Here is a 19624-nt window from a genome sequence, read left to right as displayed (position 1 = left end):
TATTATTATGGATATCTTTCGGACACAAGGCCGACGCCTTTTCACGTAATGGAACATATAAGGCATTCGCCTTAAAATGTATTATTTGCAATACTTTTAGCAATCTTATTTTATTTAGTCAACAAGTATTAAACTGTGAAGTGTAAAATTTGTCTTTCATGCTTAAGAGCGCGAAAAGATGTTCAACCCCAGAGAGGGTGGATAGAACGGCAGTTTGGGTGACTTATGAATTCATTATGCTGGTCGGACGGCGCCTCACTGTTTGAGCATACGATGTTTCATTTTTAATTCATACAACATTTTGTTTTCAGCATAACCATTGTTATATTTATAAGTTAATGGCACTCACTGATAAGAAAACAATTGTGTCACCATTTTAATTTCTCTCAATGACCGATATTCAAGGCAAACGCCGCCATAAGTTGCCTCCTAAAGAGGCTTTATTCGGCCGTGGTATTAACATAAGCATCATGTCAAGAAAGGAAAAATTACAAGACCATAAGCTCTCATTCTCTCTGTTCCTCGTAAAAGCGAATAATTTTGAAAAATCGCGCGAAGATTTTCTTACAAAGTAACTCCTAATATTGCGGTTTTCCGTTTTGGCAGAACGCGGATTTGGCCATGGCAGATCTGACCATCACAGAACAAAGGGAACGTGTGGTTGACTTCACACTTCCGTTCATGAGCACGGGCCTTGCGATTGTCACAAAGAAAGGTGAACCGATGAGGCCAGGAGGAATTTGGTCCTTCTTTCTACCGCTAACGCGAGAGGTAAAGTCCTACTTTTCATTTCGTTTCTGATAATTCTACGGACACGGGAAACATTTTTGTTTTTCAGAAGACTACCTCTTAGTGGATTTTGTTTTTTCACTTACCTTCATTAGGAAGGTATATGAGCTTCCATGTATCTTACTCTAAGATAAAGTGATCTTTTGGGCAAGTGACCATACCAGTTATTTTATTTATAATTCAAAGCAGAGAAAAACAAATCTCACAATCACATTTTGGTTTTTCAAGCGATAACTTTTAGTGAAAATTCTCGTTACGTAAAAAAATGCTAAATTAGCTATTTGAATAGTTTCTTTTTTAAAGCTGTCGTCAAATCTTTTTAACGGGTCCTAACTTCGTGGGCTAGAAGATCTGATGACTTTGTATTCTAATAAAACCTCGCTGAGCTGAGACTATTTATGGACATACCTGGAGAGGAAATATTACATCTTGCACAACTAGGATTTTTACACGCTATTCCCTTACTCGTATAATATCAACCTTTTTTCCCTTCTTATCTTTTTGAACTGCGTCTGTTTAACCTGGTAGGTTATCTCCCAGCTCATATATCTTCTCTTTATATTTTCAATTAAATAGACGCGGACGTTTTTTTTTTTGGTTTAGATTCCATATTTGTTTCCTTCTCCTATATTATTTAATATATATTTCTGAACTAAGTCTCAACGCAACTTTACTGCCCGACACAAACTAGGGATGACTACTTGCTAAACAATCGTAGAGAAGATGAGCATTGTTTTTTCGCCACACTTATCTCGAAAACGTTCCCCTCGATTGACGATTTTGTATGCCCCCAAGGTGTGGGTCTACGTCATCTTGGCGACGACGTGCACAATATTCGTCATGTACATCGGCGCCCGTCTCAGCTTCAGAGAATGGACGCTGGTGGAAGACGGCAAGGGCGAAGAATGCATGGAGAATAGGTTCAATCTCTTCAACTGTTTCCTCTTCGTGGTCACCACCCTGCTGCACCAGAGGATCACGCTGGATCCCAGGTGATGCTAATGTGTGGCTCCCAGTTGCGATCACAACGAATAACTTGTCACGTCTGAAAGACATTCATTCCCGTGGGAAACGAAAGTCCTCCTGCCTAGTTTATTTGTATTTTTTACTCAGCATATCAACTAACGCTTCCAACGCAATTTAGACTGCCTGCATGTAAACCAGCTTCTCAACGCATCGCGCTTTAATTTACTACAGAGGTGGCAGCAGGTGGTGGAAGTTTACAGTGAAAATATCAAGGAATTAGTTTACCTAGTTCTAAAAAAAAAACCCAGAACAACACAAGAGCCTGTTTTTGGGAAATTTACTCCGCAACTTCGCAGACGATGCACGGACGCGGGGCAGTGCTGCCGACAGATGGCGTATGCCGCGTCGAGGGAGCGCCGGCCGATTAGGGTACTTCTTGCGAGGTCATCTGTTGTCATCCCGATTAGGGTTCTTTTTCCGAGGTCGTCTGCTGTCATCCCGAATCGGCCCGCGCTCCCTCGACACGGGATATGCCATCTGTCGGCAGCACTTCTCTGTATGGCTGCACCGTCTGCGAAGTCACGGCATAGATTGTACAAAACAATTTTTTTTTGTGTGTGTGTGTGTTTCGAACGATGTCAGTTTATTCCTTTATTTTTTCGTTGTAAACATCCATCACTTGGTTGCGCCTCTGCTGTGAAGTGCATTGCAATCCGTTTAAAAAAGCGTTTTTTTACGGGCTGTCTAAATGCCTTAGAAGCTTTAGCTCACATGCTGTAGTTGCTGACTGTTACAAAAATGCAGGGTTTGGAAAGGCCCCAGCGTGTTATGACCAGATAAAAAAAAATATAGTAAAGGTGCAGGCGAGCTGGGGAATTTTAACCGTGTTGAATTAACCTAGGACTGGGGTGGAAGATACACATCGAAACGTAGAAGGGACCGACAATAAAGAGGAAAAGAAGTTACGCGACATCGTCCTCTCTCTTTTTTTTTCCCTTTTATGTTTTGACGTCTCTTCTAACCCAGTCTCAGGGTAATTGAACATCGCATTATGATCGCTCTGCAGTCAATGAGGCTCCGGCATTATGTACAAAGAGTGCTGAAAACAAAGCACAAAGCAACAATCGGGAACGTAAAAAGCCGTGCCCGGCATCTATTGCGCAGACGGCGACTCGAGTATCGGTGCCACTTACGCTTGGGTTGGCTAAGAATTCAAATGACCACATTAATTTTTCATACCTTGACAACAGCCTCACTTTTAAATTTTGAGACGCAGGTTTTCAAAAGCCGGTTGTTACCATAGAAGAAGCTATTGAAAAAAATAATAAAGAGAAAACTGGAAGCTGAACGAGTTTCGCATGTTAATGTACTCCGTCTTACCTAAGCGTGGATCAATGCTAAGCCTAAGGGCCTAAGCTTCTTGTTTGAGAACGGAACTCGACTATCCGAAAGATGATTTATTTATTATATGGTGAGACGGAGCCGATAAGCTCTCTTTTTCGAGAAGACGTTTTATCAAAAAGTGAAAAAAAAGCCGTGCCCTTCGGCGCCGTCAATGCCCTGTCCCCTTAAAAATAATGCATATTCGGGAAAGCAGCGGAAGGCAATTCCCAACGAAATGGACAGCCCTCGACAATAGGCGATAATGGCATTGCCGATATATAAATATTAGAATTCTTCTTAGGTATAGATAACATGCACACTTCAACAAAAAGTTTTTTTTTTTAATTTGTTTTGTTGTATTTGCAGTTAGGCAAATATTTCGTGTACTATATTGGCTGTCAGTCATAGCGAAGGTCGTTGTGAGGTCTCCCTGTTGGGAGCTGTAATCCGCTTATAATATAATATCTTCTTACGAAATATTTTTGTTGGAGCTAAATGGAGTGCGAAATGTAAGTGGAAATTTAATTAATCACACTGTGTTTTAAACGCACTAAAATATTTCAATAAAAATTTCAGCTTTTATTTTTTCTGCGAAAGCTAAGCCGCAAACAATTCAACGTCAGTGGCAAAACGGATTTGGTTGACCGTGTTTGTGACAGGAGCTCATTCAAGGGAATAGTTTTTATCGAAACAGATATTTAGTGAAATTACCTTGAGAGCGTCTACTGACACGAAAATAAAAGCATATTGCAGGACATTACATAAGGGAAAGCAGTTCACACAATATAAAAAAGAACATACGAGAGGTACTGGCGTTAAATAATAATTATTCAAATTATGCTGAAGTTTATAAAACAAATCAGTTTGTAGGAACCAAAGTCTTGGCACTACATATTTATGTAGTGCGCTACATAAATACTACATATTTATGTAGTGAGAAGGAAGGAGCCGCGCGCTCCTTCCCTCTCCTTTTCTTCTTTTTCATCTGTGGGTGGTCAATGTATGCCAATGCCCACAAGTTCAATACAGAAATTACGAAATATGCGGATTAAAAAATCTGATAAACGCACAAATTAGGGTGGCGATGAGGGGTAGCTGGTTCACAAATAATAAAACATATACAACCAGCGCACAAAATGAAAGACGAAGTAGAAAAGTCAACTCAAGACAAGGGGCTGCTTTGCAGGGTGTACACAACACAATCACTGTTTTCCAAGGGTGTACACAACATAACCGCTGTCTTTCGTATACCCTTATACTCACTCTGTTTTCTGTACGATGGGTTCATTTTACCACGCAAAAACTGGGAAATCACCAGAAACACGTCTCGTAAACAGATAAAAAATCACGCCCAACGAAATAAATTACGATTTAATGTTAGCATCACGGTGAATTATAAGGATTAAACAAAAATGCTTTTACAGGTTTTAGTACGTAGTTCCTCAATACGTGACAATCAGTGGTGCAATGATGTCCTCCTGATGGCCATTCTAGGCTCAAATGACTTTAGTTATAGCTGAAATATTGAAACAGTACTTTGAAGGAAGAAACGGTTGATCGCAGGGGGATATAAAAAGAAATATATGCTTATGTAGTGTTTGGGTATGGAAGAGTTTGTAAAATAACAATGAAAAGGTAATGCCATCATTGATTTGTGAAAAAAAACGTCCAATCTTATTAAAAAACATTTTTTATCGATTTGTCTTGCGTCCAGACACCGCGGGGGCCTACATACTGGTACACACTAATATACATATACACTTATATCAAAATTAGAAAAAAAAAACATAATATAACAGAACGCACAGAAAACAAAACACTGGTGTTAGTAAATGTGGATGGTTGGTGCACTTTTAAATTCCCGCTCACTCCGGAAAATTTCTACAACCCCACTCAGTGCATTAAGATAGCTCTGAATGTGTAGATGGAGAAAAATGAACAGATATCTTGTAAATATAACGTGTAGTGGTGACTACAGTTCACGTGAGGGATGTATAAAGAGAGCAGAAAAACAAATCTAAGGCGACGTATTCTGCTATGTACAGTTTTATACAAAAATAAGCATTCTCGAAAACTCCGGCGAGCTACCAAAGTTTACGAGTTTAGCTTATGCAACATGAAATTTTCCTTAAAAAAAGAACCGCGGCCGAAACAAATTATTCTACAAAATCCGTGATAACTTTCTGCGCACACGTTCTAGGCCCTCAAAGCTGGTTACACCCAGACAGCTCCGAATTACAGAGCCAAACTCCAGTTTCGAATGCACCATAGGGGTGTAAAGCCCGAAGAAACATCATCGAACCATGAGGGTAATCACAACATAAACCTGTCTGCTAAATATTGGATATTTTAATTCGGTTTGTTCGACGTTTTATTCGTTTTTATTACAAGCAGACACGGCGTATCTTAATTTACGTCTGATGCCTGTTTCCTATGCATTCAAAAGACTCAAAGGTGAAATATTGTTTTAATGACGCCTACTGTTCCCGAATCATACATAATAATCGAGCTGCTATGAATGAACCGGGGCATTCAAGAAGAGACAATAAGTTTGAGGTTGATATAAGGAGCAGATGTTGATGTCCGTCAATGTTTAGCAAATACTAGAGAAGCTGAATAGGGATTCAAAGCATATACAACGATAAGCTTTTAATATCAGCTCGTTTTTAAACTATCATGAGAAGGATACGTTAGAGGGTGCAATCAATAGTGAACTGTGACTTGGTACCTAAGAATGCCTCGTTCTGGTGCGGGGTAACCACTGTCTAAGAAGCATCGCATACCCCGTTTCATGCGCATCTTTTTGTGAGCGAATAAAAAATTCTATGAAGGCAAGCATTTCAAATGACAAAGCATATTAAGTTATTTCAGAAAAAGCTACGATAGGCGCTTAGAGAGCACTGCATATGCAATATTACCTGTATGGGCTTAACGAAGGTCATATTGTACCGCACAAATGTTGTGTCGGGCATGTAACTAATACAATATTTCTGAGATTAAAATAACCTGTTCGGAGTGTGCTCCGGAGAAAGGTAAATGCCCGGGCATGGTTTTGAATGAAAGCCATTAGGGCTTCGACATGCTAGTTGAACAAATAGCCAGCACTGTTGCCAGGAAGGTAAAATATATCTCTTGCAACTTGTTTTAAATTTTATCGTCATCAACCAGAAACATAAGATTGCACTTTAAAGCAACGGTATTGTGGAATATTGCTGCAGCTGTAGAAGAATTTTTTTCGCTTTGTCGGCGAAACAAAACAAATTTGTAAAAAAAAGAGATTCTGGGGAATATTTTATGGGTGTACTTTTATTAACTGCACTTTTTTATGATAGTTCTCTTTCTTACTTAATTTGAAATAAACAAGGAATCCGCTTTTCTTTGTCAACGACTTTTTAAGAATTGGTGTCCACTCTCACAACGTAGGTTTGCAAATGCGGCGAAGCAGAGAGAGCAGGATGGCGGGGCTGTTTCAATACGTTTTTAAGCCTCTTGATACTTTGCAACGTGCTCTACAAGTAATAAAAACCAACATGCATAAAAAAAAATCACATTTATGCAGAAGACCACGACAAGAATTCGGCCGCCTCGCACTGTTTCCCCACCTAAAATCTGTAATGTCTGTGCAGTCGCCAAATGTAACCGTTGTAAAAAAAAGCACGATATTTTTGACAATTTTTTATATATTTTACATATTACGCAAGTTAGTCTCACAGTGCCATTTCTAAAACACGTAAGGACCAATGACTCAAGGCCCGTTCACACCCTTGCGACCTCTAAGAACTGGGTGCCATGATACCTTTTTACAAGAGGACACACTGGCGCTATCTATTGGGTAGCAGCGTAAACTTGGCGGTCCGGCATATTTTCTATTTCTCAGGCGCATTATCCTTTCTCTCTTGGCTCGAAAAAATTCGGTCAACGTAATAAACGAGCCTTTATTATAGGTATTACGCACATTTGACGTCGGAAAGCCAACAAAAGCTGCGCTCTTGTGAAATGCAGTTCTAGGGTCGCCGCATAGATGGCGCCACAATGCCAATGTGTTCCCTTATCCTAAGAAATTTTAAGAGGTTTCAACAAATCTCGTCTCTCTCGGTCGTACTCGGTCGCAAGAGTGTTAACGGGCCTTAACGCTTACTAGAGGAACATGGTACACACACATTAGAAGAACATCGGTTATCGACTTATTGTTTAATTGAGGAGCTCACATGAAAACTACTAGTGTAGTAGAAATTGTTCAGTTGCGGTACAAACTAAAGCGGTAGAACTTGATACCAAGTAAAAACTCTTGATTATGCAAAATTGCGTTGATACTACATCTGAGCTAACAATGTATCGCATTGCATGTGGCTGCAATTTGTGTATAAGTGACGAATAACTGCTCAAATATTTCTTTCAATACATATCATATGTACATTTCTTTGACTTTGTTTAACATGCGAATGACTTTTGAACTGCAAGAGTGGATCGTAGGCTATTGCATAAAAAATGTTTCACTTCAAAACTACGAAAGAAATTGCAAACAAAAAGAAAATATATATATATTTTTTTTCATAATTCACATAATTTGTATTGGTGAAATACTAGCAAATAAGCTCACGAGTGGAGATTTCCGATGGTGCGTGGCACGGTAAATATAGGTCCCTAATCGTTTGGGGGAAATGGTGAGTATATACTAGATTAACTCATTTATATTTTCAGAGCTCCAGCCACCCGGGTATTGGCTGGCTTCTGGTACTTCTTCACCTTCATCATTCTGGCCATCATTGTGAGCAACCTTTGTGAAAGCATTCTCTGGGAAGATGATGGTCCAGACTACGACACCGCCCAGGAACTGCTCCGAGCGCGAGGTTTCACCTACGTCGTCGTGCATCATGGGAGCTCGCAGAAGTTTCTCCAGGTAAATGTGCCGTCGCGTTAGTCGTTTTCTTAATGAAGTATCTTCCCAGGATGCTACTTTTGACTCACCACACCGGCATCTGCTGCTTGCATAATATGGATGCTGAATTCTTAAAACAACATTTATTAAGGTATTGACCCATAAAACTACCAATCATGGTGACTAGGTTACCACAGCGTAAGATGTTTTCTTGAAGAAGCATCTTCCCAGGATACAACTTTTGAGTTCACTCTACGAGCATCTCTTTCCTCCATATTTTATATTGCCGCGCGCGCAGCTGGCCAAGTAGGCAGCGCGGCCTTGGCCTAACGGTTATCGTGTTTGCCTCCCACGCGACGAGTCAGGGTACGATTCCTCGGAGCGACGTGTCTTTTATTTATTCTTGCAATTTGGTGTTCTGGTAAATTTGAGAATCCTGTCGCTTGTTCGAGGCCCGAATGTTCTCCGCGTTGAACGTTTTACGCCGATTGTTCCAGAATCCCACGCGCGTACATAAGGGGCTCCGCATGCAGAGGCGGAGTCGGTCTCGCCCAAGCATGCAATCCTGCTCTACTGTTATATTTTGTTTCTTTTTTGTTTTGGACACAAGTTCGCTCCATCAAACGTTTAATTCCTTAAGTTACAATCGCCTCATCATTTGTCATTCGTGAAAATACTCTGAACTCCTAATTTTGAAGGTTTTCGGTAATAATTGCGCAGTCAAAATGCGTATTATGTTGACTTGTTAAGCATGACATTGGATGTATTCTTAAAGAAGCATCCTCTCAAGCTGCTACTTTTGAGTTAAACCTACGGACATCTGCTGCCTGCGTGAGTTGAATGTTCAATCCTTTAAAAAACGAATTTGTTAAGGTGCTTGTGCATAAAAACTACTTATCACGTAGTTGACCTTAGCATAAGATGTAATCTTGAAGAAGCAACTTCCCAGCGTGCAACGTTTGAGTTCACCATACCGGTATATGTTGCCTACGTGATTCGAGTGCTGAATTCTTAAAAAAAAAAATATTAAATTATTTGTGCACAAAGTCTTCTTATTATTTTGACTGGTTGATTACAGCGTGAAATGTAGTCTGGAAGAAGCACCGTCAGAGGATGCAACTTCTGAGTTCGCCCTACAGGCACCTGCTTGCTCCTTTCGGGATTTGGTGGATTCTTAGAAGTTGAGGCTTTTGAGGATGCTCACGTGCTCAAACTTTTCACGCAATATTGACTGTAATATTGACACAAAAATCAAGAGTCCAATAATTTTCTGGATTTCTTGGTGTGCTTGCTCAAGTAAAACAATTTGTTGTCAGTGAGAACTTAAGAAACGAAGCGCGCGGCGAGCCCTATGTATATGTTATCGCGGCCAATGGGAGGCAGCATCACTCCCCCCCCCCCCCCACACACAAACACACACACCCTATCCTAGACGACGCCACGGTGGTGTTCGATGTTCCAGCAAGATCTCTATTTTCACAGTAGTAATACGTTTACGAGCTCGCCCAATATCGCATATATCTTACATTCTTCTCAATGTATAAAGTTTATACTCGGAAACGTAAAAACCGCGTTATCCTGTAAGTTTTCGTGAACTGAGGGCTTCAGAAATCTTGAAAAATAACCAACGGCTCAGTGTCTCCAATGAAAGTAATCAAACACAATTTTCATGGCTCCACAAAAGGATAACCGGGTGGGAACGCCAGACTTGTAAAGTCTAAATGTATTCTAACGACGCATCTTTGTAAACTGCCTCGTGTGCTCGGACACGGGTCCTTGAAAGAACCGCGGTCCCCAGAAATAAAGAGCTTTCACGATAAATGGCCGCATTTTGGCAAGGCTAACGCGACAAACCGGTCTAATTAGGAGGTCATTAGGAAACCCGAAATTATCGTGCCAACATACGCATGTTGTGTAGCGCTGGTGCCGTTTTCTTGTTTAACATAACTAGAGATGCCTGGCAAGCAGGGAGCTTGTTTGTTATTTTGAAGCTGCTTTCGCAGCGCAGCTACCGGTACGTGGTGTAAGATATGTACTGTACATGTTCGAAATTGTTAGCATGCACACAACATGGGCGTTTTCTAGCATTTTACTACAAAAGAATATTGACAAGTACATGATCTTACCGCCTAGGTTAGTGTCCCAATTACGCACTTTCCAACACCATATAATTTTTGATGCGGTCACGGCAATTTTAGAGAAAAAAAATTCTTCCTGTTTTTTGCTGGCGCTCGCGGTGTCGTGCAGTATAGCGCCACACAGCCAGGAAGAAGATTACATACGCTTTTTTGTCATTTACATCAAAGAGAAGTTTAATATATACTGAAATTAACATCGGAAGTCGTTGCCCGTACCTAACACAGCTTACTGCGCAATTAATTTACATAACAGTCTTTCGGCCGTCAGACAGCGAGGGACAAATTAACCTAAGGAAGTTTCGATTAGCCTAAATATTGTGTTTTGCAAGCTTTGCCACTGTAATTCACAACGAAGGTATGGAGTGCTGCATCTGTGTGAAAACATATCGCAGTAAAAGCTTAGCTAATAAAAAAGATGCCATTGAAAAACTAAATCTTCTTTTCGTTCAGTAAGGCGATCTACATTTTTATACTACACCTTAAAAAAGCATTTTAGTGGTCCATTAAGGCGTTTTATTAGAATAAAGAAAGACGGAAGTAACGTCAGGAATTTCTTCACTCTTTATTTGTAATTTTGTTGAGTCACACATCCAAATGTTCATAAGTAAGTTTTTGTTTGTATTCATATTGGCGAAATAATAAAGAATGATACTCGGTTTTTGTCGAAAATAAAATTATTTCTATTGTTGTTACCTTTGATTAAAATAATAGTAGCTCCTGAATAAAAGAGAAAAAAAAAACACTCAGACTCATTCTGTGCTCAAAGTAAGAGTGGGAGCTTTCAAAACACTGCGTCGAGATTTATTTTAAGTGCGTGAGATCTGTTTGATCTTCGCTGCATTAAATGGCATAAGCATGGCTGCGCCAGTGATTTAGGACGACTCCGATCCAATCAGACAATACGGGTCCAAGCAAATGACGACCGCCAAGGTAGCTCGCAGGACATTCAAAGGTGTCTATGGCAGAAAAGTTTTCATAAGGAGCAACCTTATTACCGTGTAATGTACTTTTCAAGATTTTTCGTGGCTATTACTTTTCCCATCCTAAGTGCTATTAATTTTGAACGACGGGTTGTTTTTCCTGTAGCAAAAGTAACATCTTATGATCCAGAGCTCACTCACTGAAATTGACTATTATTCCGTTGCAAAAAAAAATGCAGGAGAAACATTCGCAGTCATTCTGAGGATTCCAGAAGGTCCCTTCTAATTTTTCAGTGAAGAATTTATTTTTATGCTAAATTACAATAAATTAGAAATAACAAAGTCATGGGCCACTTTTTTACTCCTCTCTTACAAGTAACGTAGTTGATTGTAACTGAGTGTAACTTTATTTATGGAATTCACATCAAAATTGCTTCGTGGACAATATTAAGTCACGTGCTTTCATTATTATTTTTAATTATTACATAGCCTATAATCTCCTGAATTCTAGAGGCTTCCTAAATCAGCTGACGAAGCATTTTCGTATTTTCTCTTTCAGTTGCGTCATAATTAAATTCGACATCATAAGCACATATTTAACCACTCAGGGCTTCTAACGGTAGCAGAAAGAAATGAGAGAAGAGGAGAACGAAATTTCCGCGTGTAGTAATCTGGGCGTCTGGTATATTGGGAGGATTTTATTACGAAAGAATTAACTGTATCATGGAGCGAGCTGACGTCATAAGTCTGAAGCGCGAAAACGGCAGATAGCTTCCTTCGGTTCCATTGGCTGGCGCGCGTCGACGGGGCTTCCATTGGACGCTGCGCTTGTCAGTTTCCACGACCACTCACCCCATGGGGCTGCTTGTCCATCAGCGCGGGGCGTTTAAGGTCACCAGGGGAGCACACGCGCCGACCGGCAACGAAAACGACGCAGCAGAAGCAAAAGGGAGCGGACGAGCGGCTTGCATGCTTTCGCATTCACAACTCATGAGGAATGCTTGGGTGTAGCTCGATTTTTTATTGCTCGAAATTTCCTCGATGCGCAAGCGACACTCCACCAAACATAACATCAGACGACAGCTTCAGTTTGCGGACTTGAAACGTGCACGGGACAGCTTTTCTAACGCCCTTTGGAAAGCTTGCAGTTATAGGGCCCCTGGGAATTAAACAATCTCTGCGCAGTAGCGCAGAACAGACCTGTACTGGGACATGATGCAAGTATCTTTATGCTAGAAGTTTCTTTTTTTTTTTTTACGAAGATGCGATTGCCTCATAATGTCCGGTCCAGTTGTCAGAATGAACTAGCCTCAGAATGACTGATGAAATTTTGTATTAAGAAACGCATCAAGGTAATACAATGTACGTACATGCAGCTTACGGTTGCAAATTGGTATTCTTTCAAACGTGAGTGCCATCTAGTAGCTATTGAGCTAACTATCCGAATCCGCCATTTTGTGGGCACGTACCTTGAGCATGAAACTGGACACGAGGGTTACGTCAGCATTCGGCGCGAACTCGGCTCAGCTCGCAATGAAAACGAGCTCAGCGGCAGCGTACGAGAGGGCTCGGATCCATTTACGTACTTTATGCCCAAAGAATGGCGAACACCAATGTTGCTCGATGCGATTTTGAGAGAGGGTGCATTACTGGAGAAAGATAATGCCGCACGATGTGGATCGCTCTTCTTCGTCGAGACTGTAAATTACCAATGATTTTCCAGCGTAACTGAAATGTACACGTCTTTACATGGTTAATTAATACCCGTGTCAGACGATGTTCAAAAGCTCCTTTTCATGAACTATCCTTTCCGCTAAATTATATTGAGCTAAAGGAAGTGCTATCATCCGGCCGGCGAAATGCTATTTGCCACCGATATTGATTCCTTGAAAACTGGCCACACGAAGATAAAACCGAAACAAAAAATATGATTCTAAATTTGTTTAATCGTTTAAAACATGTCAAGTTAATACTTTTTTTACGGGCAATTTTCGGAACGCAGACAATTCCAATAATAATGAAAGGAAACATTCTCAAGTAGATTTCGCGTCATAGGCGTACACCGGCAGCCACGACAGCATGTTAAATTTACAGTGCACTGGAATAATGCCTGCTTACTGAAACCTATGAATCATTTAATCTAGTATCTTCCCACGGTTAAAATCTGAAAAGGATATATGTCCGAGTTTAATGATTTATACCAGCAATACCCGAAAAATGAGTGAGCGCGCCATCGAGTTGTTATAATAGCCCGATACGCGTGAGGAGGAAGAACATACAGATCGGCTCTGGAGCAGTTAAGTTTCTAATTATGAACAAAAGCGTTTCAAGGATACTGATCCGCCAGCCAACACCTAAAAAAAATCTCGAGGTCAGTCGTTCAAAGTTCTAACTCCAGAAAGACGAAATGATGCGCCAGTTCACCTCCAATGCCGTTAGCGCATACTGTAGAGGGTACTTCTCTTGTACTAAAGGATGCTAGCGAGCTTCTTTTCCGAAAAGGATGCTTTGGGGGAAGGAGCGTTTGCACTGCCGTGTGGCACGAATGCCTTCTCCATTTAGGAGATTGTCCTTTCTACTAAAGGTGCTTAACAGCTCCATCTGACATTGCTAAAACACAAGCAATCATTATGAAGTATTTCGAGTTTTTATGCAGTAGGATCCTTTAGCTACCTCACGCGGTTTTCGCGATACGGTATCTGACCTCGAATGCGCCGTCCTCTAGGACGACGTTGAGGACGACTTTTAGGACAACGTCCAGGACGACATCTAGGACTTCGTCCTAAAAGTCTTCCTAGACGTCGTTTTTAAAGTCGTCCTTTAGGACGCCGTTGTTGAAGTCGTCCTAAAGGTCGTCCTTAAGCTCTCCCTAGAGGTTGTCCTAGAGGTAGTCTAGAAGTCGTCCTAGGAAGGAGATAAACCCGCGCCAGCACACACGGAGAGCCAGTACCTGCAGATTCACATTTGAACCGAAGCTACAAAGCCATTATCGGCTTGAGTTGAGCAAGTTAGTATGTGGTCAAGGATGGTGGGGAAACACCTTAAACATCAAACAACAGCACAGCGACAAGACACGACACAGAGACTGAGCTGCAATAATGGTGGGGAAAGAACTTGAACTTTAAACGATTACACATAGGCGAACCAATCACTCAGTTTCTAAATGGCGCGCTGCAGTCGCGCGGACGTCAGTGATTGCGTCGTAAACCAGTAATAAAAAAATCTGTTTACTCAAAACTTGCGTCGTCGTATTAACTGTTATCTGAGTCGTTAGTCGCATGACGAATGCTATCCGCGATTCAGGACAACCAACAATTTTGGTTTCTGTGGCCAATGTTTTTTTTTTTCTTTTTTATAATGAAAGGTTAACATTCAAGTTACTAGAGCTGACAGCCAGTGGCAATTTTAGACGCGAATCTAACGGTAACTTTGGGCTTCGTCAATTTTTTCTTTAGGTAAATTAACAAAAAAAAGAGAAACACACAAAGTTTTTTTGTTTTTTTTTGCGGTACAGTTTAAAAAAGTCTGTGCGTCTACTTTCACGCACAACACTCGGAGAGCCAATCAGCGCAACATACGGAGGCAGCTGAGCGAATGACGATGCCGAAACATATGTTTAGACCAGAAAACGTAGTCTGAGTTATGACATCAAGCAATGCAAAACGTCACGCTTGCATTGCTTGATGTCACAACTCAGACTGCGTTTTTTGGTCTAAACATATGTTTCGGCATCGTCATTCGCTGAGCTGCCTCCGTCAGTTGCGCTGATTGGCTCTCCGAGCGTTGTGCGTGAAAGTAGACGCACATACTTTTTTTAGAGTGTAGGTTCTGTTGCGCAGTTTGCGCACGCACCTTTTCCTAGGATCGCTACTCAGTGGCATTAGTCATTCCTTATTCAGATTTATGTAAATACTGGTGACATAGTACAGTGCTGTGCCCGCAGCTGGCCAAGTAGGCAGCGCACCCTTGGATGAACGGTTATCGTGTTTGGCTGCCCGCAAAAAGAAGACGTTCGACGCCTAAAAGCAGAGGCATCTTTGTGTTAGTTTTCAAATTTTCGCGTGCTGAAAAATTCGATAACTTTGCTGCTTCTTCGAGGTCAGAATGTTGATCGCGCTGAATCGTCTACGCCGATTGTTCCCGAAACCCATACGTGTACAAAAGGGGCTCGGCGTGGCGAGCCGGAGTCAGTCTCGCCCTAGCGTTCGATCCTGCTGTTTCGCCACCATCGACACGTGCGACGCTAGTCTTTGTCTATTTTTTGGCACAAGTTTGCCCCATTAAACGTTTAGTTTGCTTCAGTTTTCATCACCTCATCAATTCACAGTCGTGACGATAAGGCCTCCCATTGGTGTCTGAGATTTTCAGTTCCGCGATCGCTAGAACCAGCAAATTAAAAAAAAACTCCAATAAACTTTGCCACATGCTCTCATTGGTTATATCATTAAGACCACATCGAAATAAGAGAGGACGAGGCGTATAAATAGCACAGTGTCATTTAATACAAGCTATTTTGTCTGATACATCAAGTAGTCGACAAACTGAATGTGAATGAAACCTGTGGGTCAGCTTTTCCGTGGAGCACGCGTTTAATAAATCACCTCTTTTGACAGAATGATGCCGGTGCCTGCAAGGGCAGAAATGATGTATTTACGGAAAAATATCGTATGTGAAGATAGCGTATTCTCCGACTCTGCTATCCTCGACCTTATTAGTTACTGCATTTTTTATTCACAACGCGATAATTTTCTCTATGCGTGCACTGCAGGAAAGTAAACGCAGGGATCGTGTTAGAAAGTAGTGTCTATTACTTGAGTATAATTCGGCATGCATCTCAACTAAGCGAACGCATTGTACAGCGACCTTGTAGACGTACCTTGATTAGCCGGTGCCATCTTTTACAATAAACACGTGATGCGTGTTAATGCATGTTTTCGAAATTATTAGATCTGGAATAGCTCTGCAAACTCCCAAGATTTTAGCTAGCATGACTTGGCCAGCCGAGCTAGCTAATACTTTTAATGGGCCCTGTTGTCGCACTGAAGCTCTCCAAGGGGTTCCATATTTATATTTTTCCAGTAAACTCAAAATTCAAGGTATTATTCTAGATTTTTAAAGTCATGCCCATATTTTATTTCACTTAAATCTGGGTCACCCTTTTTATCTGGGAACAGGACTCGAAGGTACCGCTTCACCAGCGTATATCGTCCCTGGTGGAGCGAAACTATCGGAACCTGCCGACAAGCGTAGGCGACGGACTCCAGCGCGTGAAAGATGAGGACAAGGTCGCCTTCGTCATGGAGACTGCGAGTGCTGCCTACGCAACGCAGGAGGACTGCAATTTCTCAAGGACGGACCCTTTCGTCTTTCACTCAGCCTACGGCTTCGCGACACCAAGAGGTAAAAATTAATTTTTAAGGATACATTTCGCACTCCCATTGATTCCAACGGTTGCTTGCATAACCACGGTCTAATACACTTTGGAGCGAACCGTCCCCCCACTTCTCGCCTTTAAACCGAAAGAGAGTGTTTTCTGCGTTGATTCGTTGTACTGAAACCCGGTGCCCGCTCGGAATATATTTCTAGCGCTAAGCCGCCGTAGCGGTGCCTGCTTTATTCTGCATCAACATTGGCGGTTTATTTGCGACTCCGTCTCACAACTTCAACCGCTAGCCTCAAAAGATCCACAATTCGTGTTACAATGGTGCGTAGCACGCAACAAACAAAATCCGTATGTTCTACTGCCACTGAGTCCGTGCTGCTAGTTACCGATAAAGATAAGTCGCATTTATTGTTACCCGCTTGCGGAGAAATATAGCAGTCGCAGTAGGACGAATTAGGTTTAGAAAACCACATCTCAAAATCATTTATATTGTTTGGCCTATGCTCAAGAACGAGACGCAGGTGATGTAAAGGCAGAGTGGAGTGATGTGTTGCGATGCAACTGCAGCAGGTTTTTATATATAAACAATATCCTCCCGACATGTATTTGCCCAGCCCATATTACCTTGAAAGTGGCACACGTTAGAGACTTCAGGTTGGCTTTTATTCAACAGAGCCCAAATTACCTCTATAATGTGAACACACGTAACGACATTTTGTAGGTATGTTGCTTTTTTGTGCAGTAAACTATTGTACGAAAAACTGGACGTCGACTTTATGTCATGATTCGAGAAATAATAGAACAAACAAATCATCGGCTCGTTGTGTAAACGTGCATGTGAATGCTAAATTGTGAATTTCAAAGGCGTCTTAAATGTTTTCCCATTTGCATAGACGACTTTGGTTAATATAAAAAATACGTCCCCCTCTAAACTGGAAAACACCATGTATGCGTGATGCCAGAAGCTTTACTTTAAGGAGTACTTATCTATGCTCTCTTGAATTTTGCAACATTAGTTGCCCAGTCTTTTCGCGCGTTGCTCACTTTCTCGCCCAAGAAACAAGCTCAATGGCGGAGCTCTTTTCATTGCATGCTGTGCTCTTACTTATGAGTACAGTGAGTGCTTTACGACTTAAGAACGGCCTGAGGTACTTATATTTATTTATTTTTACAGCACGAGCACAGGCATTTTTGTTGGCGTCTTGATCAACGCCAACCCTCGAAGCACGTGTAATAAAAACAATTTTCAAGTCGAAGTCAAGTTAAAACATGGCGCTGAAAACACTGTGAACTCTAAGACACGTTTCTAAACTTGTCACGTCCACAAATATGATTACGAGTTTCTCTACTAGTAAGAATACAACGATAGTCTTTACTTGCGCACCATTTTGAGGCAGGTGCTCCAGAATATAATTTTTCTCACTCGTTATCTCTTCATACGCACGCCCGAAAGCGCACACGTGCCTGCGCGCGCGTGTTTGTGCGTGAGCTTGTAACTGTTCACGCGCGTGTACGTGCGTGGGTCTGTGTGTGTGTGGCGCGTGCGTTTGTGTGCAGATGTGCATCTGCGTGCTGAGACACTAAGTAAAACATTGAGACCTTCTGCTATGCTCTAGGTCTTCTGGCTTAAGTGCCGCAAAGAGCACAAGGTTAGATGCACAGACAAACTCTCAATAAACTACATTAATTGTTACCTCTCTAATTCTGCCCCGACAAACATTGCGTTTTATTATCTCGGCCTTCCAAGGAGCTGGGTAGGGATTTACCATAATCGTTGGGACGATCATCGACGATGTACTATAACTGTGTAATCGTGTGGGCTTCATCGCCCCTAAGCTTTGACGGAATTGCAAGCTTGCCAACTAAAGCAATAAAGTCGACTTTGTGTTGCGAGACTCCGTGATTTGTGTCAGGGTATTTATCTATCCTCCGTAAATGTGTAATTTACTAGTGTGATAAAAAAAACAACAACATTGCGACTGCATTAGTACTTGTAGATACCATTTACCACCTTTATATGGCAATAGATAGTTACGAAACGCCTTTTTGCAGGTCCTACGTTGTGGTGTCATTTTAGGATTTAACTCAATTTCACGCAGACTCTCCCTACCGGAGCAAACTGTCAGAAGGAATATTGAAGCTTCAAGAGAACGGAAGGCTTCAGTGGATTCAACAGCGCTGGTGGAATCCCAAGAGATTTTGCGATTCAGAAGAAGAGGAGGATGGAGGACGTGACAACGACGACGATGTCCACGGAGAGGACCACTCGCAGAGAGAGACGGTGGAGATACGCCAACTTCACGGAGCCGATCTAGCTGGAGCTTTTGCCATTCTCTACATGGGATTGATAATAGCCGGGCTTCTGGCCATCGGAGAGCTTTTCTACGTCTTCAGCACAAGGGCCAATCGGGACACTGTGAGTGTTTTATTTCTTTATTTTTTTTTAAATATACTGTTTTTTTTTTTTAACGGACGAGTTTTGTGATTAAATGGGTACACTCGAAGATAAATACCTCTTTTAGAGTGCCGTGCGAACGGCCCATATTTTTCAGTTTGTCTCAAGTGTTAATTGCACACTCGAAGAGCACACACGAGGATCGTAATATTTCGGTCATGTTCGTATGGTAAAACCAATACCTACTCGGTACTCTCTCATGTCTGGCGTAGTATGCTTCGTCAGCGCGACGTCTTCTATAACTCCAATTGCTATTTTTACTCATAAATTTTGCATACACTGTCTCGGTGGGCATTCCAGTATGCACCTGGTGAAGAGGGTTCACAAGCTGTTTACGATGTACTTTAGAAAACGCGGCATGATTTAGAAAGCGCTGGTTTGACGAATTTTTTACGATGTACTTCAGAACCCGCGGGACGATTTCTAAAGTACATCAAGTATAGCCGTTCGTGAGAGTAAACCTTTTGAATTGTGCTCTCGTTTCAGCATTTAAATTCCATCGCCGTTTCGGACCACATGAAACAAGCGGGGTTCGTCTGGAAGAGATCGATGGATTTGAGTGATATGCGAATGTAACGGCAGTAAGAAAGTAGGGATCAGTGAATCAATCCAAATGTGTACCTATCATTAAATGAGCATACCTGAAACAACCAGAAAGTTTGTACAATATTGCGGTCAACATGAAAAATAAACAAATGTGAACTATTTTGA

At 41.6% G+C, this 19624-nt stretch overlaps 1 protein-coding gene across 1 annotated transcript in view; it reads left to right on the top strand.

Moving 5' to 3' along the window:
* Positions 1–19624, top strand: part of LOC8042348 (glutamate receptor ionotropic, kainate 2) — a 132004-nt gene extending 112380 nt beyond the window's left edge. The window contains exons 11-16 of the mRNA XM_029986051.3: positions 607–771; positions 1585–1781; positions 7840–8038; positions 16250–16475; positions 18558–18874; positions 19400–19624. Of these exons, the coding sequence (XP_029841911.2) occupies positions 607–771; positions 1585–1781; positions 7840–8038; positions 16250–16475; positions 18558–18874; positions 19400–19489 (1194 nt within the window). The 3' untranslated portion in view covers positions 19490–19624. The remainder of the gene's footprint in view (positions 1–606; positions 772–1584; positions 1782–7839; positions 8039–16249; positions 16476–18557; positions 18875–19399) is intronic.

This window comes from Ixodes scapularis, unplaced genomic scaffold (genome assembly GCF_016920785.2).
Source record: "Ixodes scapularis isolate PalLabHiFi unplaced genomic scaffold, ASM1692078v2 PGA_scaffold2__306_contigs__length_199485367, whole genome shotgun sequence".
Taxonomy (NCBI): Eukaryota; Metazoa; Arthropoda; class Arachnida; order Ixodida; family Ixodidae; genus Ixodes; species Ixodes scapularis.
This window is presented reverse-complemented; position numbering and strand designations above follow the sequence as displayed.